Source organism: Scyliorhinus torazame, chromosome 15 (assembly GCF_047496885.1).
Source record: "Scyliorhinus torazame isolate Kashiwa2021f chromosome 15, sScyTor2.1, whole genome shotgun sequence".
Lineage (NCBI taxonomy): Eukaryota > Metazoa > Chordata > Chondrichthyes > Carcharhiniformes > Scyliorhinidae > Scyliorhinus > Scyliorhinus torazame.
In genome coordinates this window covers 51,827,406-51,834,785 of record NC_092721.1, presented here as the reverse complement: position 1 = coordinate 51,834,785, position 7,380 = coordinate 51,827,406, and the positions used below count along the sequence as shown (strand labels likewise).

Here is a 7,380-nt window from a genome sequence, read left to right as displayed (position 1 = left end):
TCTCATTGGTTAAGCCTGTCTGTTGGCTCCGCCCAGCAAGGCGGGGTCTAAGAGCCTGTGTCGCCCCAGCAGCTGCCTTCTGTACCTGCGCTGCTGGGGGAAACATCTAGTGTAATAAAGCCTTCAATTGTCTCCAATCTCGCTTCTGGAGTTATTGACCGAGCATCACCCACTATTTAATTTTTTGTTACTCTACATTCCTTGGAAATTATTTGTCAGTGTTTTCTATTAGAATGGCAGATTAATATTCTTAAAGTTTAACTGATGCATAAAAGTACAACAACGTATGTAAAGATGCATGTCCATCCAATAAGAAAGTTCGAAAGTCTTGGAGTTCTGTATGTATGTAACTGTCATTTAAATTTTAAAAATTTAAAACTGGATAAAAAAACAATCTCTCCCTCAATGTAAGCAAAACTAAGGAGCTGGTCATTGACTTCAGGAAGCAAAGTACCATATGCACCCCTGTCTGCATCAATGGTGGAGATAGTTGACAGCTTTAAATTCCTAGGTGTACACATCACCAACAATCTGTCCTGGTCCACCCACGTCAACGCTACGACCAAGGAAGCACAACAGGGCCTATATTTCCTCAGGAAACTAAGGAAATTTGGCATGTCCATGTTGACTCTTACCAATTTTACAGATACATCATAGAACACATCCTACCTGGCTGCATCACAACCTGGTTGGCAACTGTTCGGTCCAAGACTGGAGGAACTACAGAGTCGTGAACACAGCCCAGTCCATCACGCGAACCCGCCTCCCATCAGACTCTGTCTACACCTCCCACTGCCTTGGGAAAGTGGGCAGCATAATCAAAGACCCCTTCCCACCCAGGTTACTCTTTCTTCCAACCCCTTCCATTGGGCAGGCAATAAAAAAGTCTAAGAACGCGCACTAACAGATTCAAAAACAGCTATTGCCAGTCTCCTGAATGACCCTCTCATGGACTGAACTGATCTCTCCACGCATATTCTCTACTGAGTAACACTACACTGTTTAGCACAGGGCTAAATCACTGGCTTTGAAAGCAGACCAAGGCAGGCCAGCAGCATGGTTCGATTCCTGTAACAGCCTCCCCGAACAGGTGCCGGAATGTGGCGACTAGGGGCTTTTCACAGTAACTTCATTTGAAGCCTACTTGTGACAATAAGCGATTTTCATTGATTGTATGTCCTATATTTTTCATGTGAGGAGCGATCTGCCTGGACTGTATGCAGAACAATGCTTTTCGCTGTACATCGGTGCATGTGACAATAAATCTAAATCAAATCAAATTTAGGCATACTGTTGAGGTTCTGTAAATGGTAATTAACCTGCAAGTGAGCTGAGAAATGTTTGGGGCTAATACTTTGTTGAAACATCAGGCAAATATTCCATCCTGCGGTGTACACAATGAGGCAAGAAAATAGGTTCCAGTTAGAGGGTTTTGTGTATCAGTTCCACATATCAACGGTTGAACAACTAGGAATTAATGATATTGGAAACTCTTTTTAAAATTATACTTGAATTAAATTGTTTATGAGAAGCTGCTAGAATATGTTCAATCACCCACTTCTGTTTCTTCCTTTACACAGATACACCTGAAAAAGAAATCTGCAGAAGGAGCACAGACGGAGCAAATACTCACCAATGGTTTGGCAATTGTATCCCCTAACAATGTTGTCTTTGAAACATCGCTATGAACACAAGAAACAGTGCAATGGAACACCTGTAACAACAGGAACAAAAACAGCGTACAGCATAATATTTCACTGGAAGGATTGTGGATTAAGATTTGCACAAAAGAAATCCATCTTTCCATTATTGGACCTGATTTTATTGCAGTCCATAGAACTTGGCAGTATTAAATGTGAATTTAAACTTGAAATCAAACAAAAATGTACTTATTCTGTTGCCTAAAATGGACTCTTGTCTCCAAAAAGATATTATCAGATACACCAGATGTTTTTTTAAACCGGTGAACTGTGAAAACTTTGGAGGGAGAGAAATTTCCCTTTAATAATTGAAGTGCATTAACTCAATGATTACTTCTTGTCGCGGTGGACTAGGTGATCCAAGTCAAGTTTGTGTGGAATTATCAGGGGACTTTTGCTGTAGTTTGAGCCTAGCCCCCATACCACTAACCCCCCCCCCCCCCCCCCAACCCAAGCTCCCTGCATAAATGTTCACAATATTGAGACTAAGGCCGAACAGTGAACTCATGCCTGGTTTATTCCTTGTACCTGGTCTATTAATTCAGTTCATGCAGACCATGGATATTGTACAAGTGCTTCACTTGTTACTTTTACCATAGTGGATGCTTCTTTTCAGCAATTCACTCATGAAAATTAAAAATCTCAGATAGTGTAAAGTTTATATTCTGTTCTTTATTGATGGTTTTTCTTACATTTAATAGTCGGAAGCAATAAACTACTTTTGTTTAATTGTCAATTTGATTGTGTCACATATCTACGTTTTTCAGGTTTTATTTCAGATGGCGATTGTGTTGGACATTAATAAATTCAGTAGTTAGAGAAAATTGTGCTATATAATTTTCAGAAATATGTCATGACTTGGCTACAAGTGAAATAAATCGAATGCAAAGGGAGGATGTTTTTGTGAGGTTTCTCACCTTGAAGATCATCTAGATGCTGCCGCAATGGGGCAACCTTATCCAAAACGTGACTAGAGTAATAAGCCTTCAAACTTTTGTTGTTTGAGTCTATGATAGCTTTTGTCCTCCTACTGCCAGTTAGTCCTTGAAAATGTCAACATGAATTTAGTATCAATGCAAGTTTTTTTAATGATTATTACTATTTTATAATTTTGATAAACACCAGTTAGGCTGGTTTGTTTAGTCTTCAATTGGAAGAGCTTTATATGTTTTGAAGTATTCGGTGCCTTAGTAGCAATAATAAAAGTTACCAAAGTTGTTCAAATAGAAGGGCCACAGTACTTCATTTTACTGTTCTTTAGTACAGTAGAGGTTATTACACCTCATAAGGAAAGTAAATAATAACGTGCGATAAAGAATCTTGAAATAATACTCCCCAATTTATTTCCCAAAATTCTACTTTTGTGTTGAGGGAATAAGATTAATAAATAAACTGCATTTATTTTGGATGAAATTATAAGATATATGTTTAAATAGCAAACTGTGTTTCAACAGTTTCCCCAATGCCTTCAAATGACACTTCTTCTATTTAGATATTTAAGAGTAATAAATGCATTGAAACATTTCATGGAAAATGTTATTATGTTAATTAATTAAAATCCTATTAGAAATGCAATAGGATGCGGATTTATGTGAATGTTTGTTTTCATTGCTCAGGATTACTATGAGTCCAAAGGTTATTTTGGTTAAGATTTCAAGGCATCGTTGAGTACAGTAACTTTGCGTGGGTTGATTCGGATTGTGTTTAGGTCCAGCCTGAAAATACACCAGGAGTATGTAAATGTGTATTAATATGAACAACAACTAGTAAAGCACTGAAAAAAATCATTAAAGGAGTCTTGCACTTTTTAACATGAACTATTTTCCTTTATGTAAAACTGAGCCTTTGTAAATGCTGTATTATGCAGGTGGTTAATTACTCAAACCAACTTGCCCTGCTCCTACCCACATCTTTTTTTTTAAATTTAGAATACCCAATTATTATTTTTCCAATTAAGGGACAATTTAACGTGTCCAATCCACCTACCCTGCACATCTTTGTGTTATGGCGGTGAAATCCACGCAGATACAGGGAGAATGTGCAAACTCCACACAGAGAGTGACCCAGCGCCGCAGTCCCAATGCTAACCACTGTGCCACCGTGCTGCCCCTACCCACATCTATTCACAAATCAAAGGTTGATTCAGCTCAGGATGTATATATCTATATTAAAGTTCATACAAAATCATAGTGCATTTTAAACTGGATGCACTCGAACTCCATTTATAGGGCCACTATTAGTTGATTTTATTACGTTTCTACTTTATACATAGAGGTGTGAGCTGCGAATTATTACTGTTTTAAAATTGACGAGCATATTAAATGTAGTTGTAAATTTTTGCCTGACTCAATCAAACTGAGTTACACAGATTTCCGGAATGAACAGTAAGTTTTCTGTTTGAATCATAATATCTGTGTATGTTAATTTTACTGTTTATTTTTTGTTTGTGTGAAAAGTTTGCCTTATGCCTTCATAATCTGTACAAATAATTCAGTAGAAATCCTGTCGGCACTACGATCTATTAAATAACATTTATTAATATTCTGTTTCCACATAGTGGATTCATGCCTTGTCAGTTAACCGGTCAACATCTGATAGGGGGATGATGCAGAAATTTATGTACCTTTTTGCCTTGTACATGAGACTGAACATTCTGTCATAACCATTAAACTTCTATACGCTGACTTACAAAAACATTTTCTCAGTTGTGATGGTGTTAATATAGCACACCAAAAACTGATATTTTTAAAAGAATTATCCTTATTCATAGAATTGCTACAATGCCGAAGGAGACCATTCGGCCCATCGAGTCTGCACCGACCCTCTGAAAGAGCATCCCACCTAATCCCGTGCCCCCAACCTATCTCAGTAACCCCACCTAACCTTTGGCACTAAGGGACAATTTAGCAAGGCCAATCCACCTAGCGTGCACATCTTTGGACTGTGCAAGGAATCTGGAGCACCTGGAGGAAACCCACGCAGACACAGGAAGGAAGTGCAAACTCCACACAGACATTCACTCAAGGCTGGAATTGAACCCACATCCCTGGCGCTGTGATGCAGTACCGTGCCACCCGTATGTTATATGTAACAAGTTTTTCACTGAATTTTGAATCCTTGGTGAACTTGATTATAGTCAGTTCCTTCAGATAAAGAGTGTAATGAAGTAGGAGTGGGGGAACGTACAAAGAACACTGTGCAAGAGACAGCTTTTCGACAACCTAATCCAGGGAATGTCACCATTAAATCTTCACATCATGGTCCAAATTTCGAGGTGGCAATGTTGGCAAAGCTGTTGGCTTTACTGTCATTACAACATTGAGATGTCGAGTCTGCAGATATTCAGGATAAGGTGGGAATCCAAATGTTGCTGTCAGTCATTCTGTACTCCCCAGAAAGTGCGATGTTGAGGTCTCCCCAGACTGCAATCCCCAAGCACTATCATCCATGAAAAATACTAAAACCAGTTCCTCATCACCACAACAGAGATTTTCCAACCGCTAGATCATTCAGGATTCTTTCATGGTGATCTGTTATGAGGAAACTGAAATATGGGGGCTAGATTTTGCTGTCACTGAGCGAAGTCATCCCTTCAACCAATTGATTGATTCAATGAGAACTTCCACTTTTATGCTGTTAGTCTCACTATTAAAACACTGCATTAAAACATCAGTGCAGGACTTCCGGTAGCGTGGGCGAGCAGGGCGGCCGCAATAATAAGAGCTCCCGCCGGTGGCCGCGATTCGCGGTGATTTCGGGGAAATCTCCGAGTCCTCACGCACTCCCCGACTACCGTCGGCCTTTGGGGCCGCCACGAGCAGCCAGCGGGGCCGGTTTAAAAACCGGCGAGGAACCCCGCGCGGGTGTCGGGCGGCGGGGGCTGAGGCGCCGGGCCCGGCAGGTCAGAGCAGCGGGGGCGGAGCTACGAGGAGGCCGAGGCAGCGGGCCCGAGGCCAGGGTGCCATGTAGGGAGGGTGCTCCACGTCGGATGGTTCCCACCTAGGAAGAAGAAAGAAGGTTGAAGCCTGGTCCCAGGGGAATGTAGAGGAGAAAGAAAGAAGCTTTAAGGAAATTTGGTAAAAAGTTTTTTTTTCAAAAAAGAAGAATGTCAGATTGATGAAGGGCAGGAGGGTGAAGGGGAGAGAGGAGAAAGGAAAGAAGATAAAAAACAATAAGCCGCTAAAGGATGCGAAAAGCAGCGTCGAAGAAAGGAGAAACGCGGGTTCGCCGCCGAAGGAGAAGACGAGCAAAAGCAAAAGTGTTGACAGGATGGCGGAAGCCGAACTGCAAGGCGGGACCGCACTACTTACGGTGGAGAAGATGACCGAGGTGATGGTGGTGGAGCTGGAAAAACGTTTGGTGAGGCACATGGAGGTCCTGAGGAAAGAGATGGCGGTCGTGTTGAGGTCATTGTTGGAGGAGGCAATCGGCCTGATGAGGGTGGAGGTGGCAAAGGCATTGGCCGAGGTGAGAGAGCAGGGCGAGAAGATGAAGGAGGTGGAGGAGGCCGTGACACGACACAGCGACCAGGTCACCTTTTTTTAAAAATATATTTTATTCAAATTTTTATGGCCAGACATAACAGTACATAGTTTTTCTTTTAAACAACAATAAAGCAATATAAATAACAGTGGCCAATTTTAAACAAATAAATAAATTATATATAAACAGAAACAAAAACAAAACTAAATGGCAACTGCCTTGTCAAAAATAGTTACTCTCCAAAGATACAATCCAACAGTCCAATATTCATTACCTATAACCAATGTCTATACATATACAATGACATCCCTGAGAGCCCGCCCGGATCTCCCCCACCACCCCCCCCCCCCCCCCCCCCCACCCTGGGTTGCTGCTGTTGTCTTTCTTCCTTTTCATTCCCTCTATCGTTCTGTGAGGTAGTTGACGAACGGTTGCCACCGCCTGGTGAACCCTTGAGCCGAACCCCTTAATACGAACTTGATCCGTTCTAACTTTATAAACCCTGCCATGTCGTTTATCCAGGTCTCCACGCCCGGGGGTTTGGCTTCCTTCCACATAAGCAATATCCTGCGCCGGGCTGCTAGGGACGCAAAGACCAAAACATCAGCCTCTCTCGCCTCCTGCACTCCCGGCTCTTCTGCAACCCCGAATATAGCCAACTCCCAGCTTGGCTCGACCCGGAGCCCCACCACTTTCAAAAGCACCTTCGCCACCCCCACCCAGAACCCCTGTAATGCCGGACATGACCAAAACATGTGGGTGTGATTCGCTGGGCTTCTCGAGCATCTCCCACACCTATCCTCTACCCCGAAAAATTTACTGAGCCGTGCTCCAGTCATATGCGCCCTGTGCAGAACCTTGAATTGTATCAGGCTTAGCCTGGCACACGAGGACGACGAGTTTACCCTACGTAGGGCATCAGCCCACAGCCCCTCCTCAATCTCCTCCCCCAGTTCTTCTTCCCATTTCCCTTTCACCTCATCTACCATGATCTCCCCCTCGTCCCTCATCTCCCTGTATATGTCCGACACCCTACCATCCCCCACCCACGTCTCTGAGATCACTCTATCCTGCACCTCCTGCGTCGGGAGCTGCGGGAATTCCCTCACCTGTTGCCTCGCAAAAGCCCTCAGTTGCATATATCGAAATGCATTCCCTTGGGGCAACCCATATTTTTCCGTCAGCGCTCCCAGTCTCG

At 42.7% G+C, this 7,380-nt stretch overlaps 1 protein-coding gene across 3 annotated transcripts in view; it reads left to right on the top strand.

The window, feature by feature from the left end:
* Positions 1-4,394, top strand: part of abcc4 (ATP binding cassette subfamily C member 4 (PEL blood group)) — a 742,685-nt gene extending 738,291 nt beyond the window's left edge. For all 3 annotated transcript variants that reach the window (XM_072476237.1, XM_072476236.1, XM_072476238.1), the window contains one exon: positions 1,581-4,394. In XM_072476237.1, coding sequence (XP_072332338.1) covers positions 1,581-1,688 — 108 coding nt within the window. In that variant the 3' untranslated portion in view covers positions 1,689-4,394. The remainder of the gene's footprint in view (positions 1-1,580) is intronic.
* Positions 4,395-7,380: the final 2,986 nt, after the last annotated feature.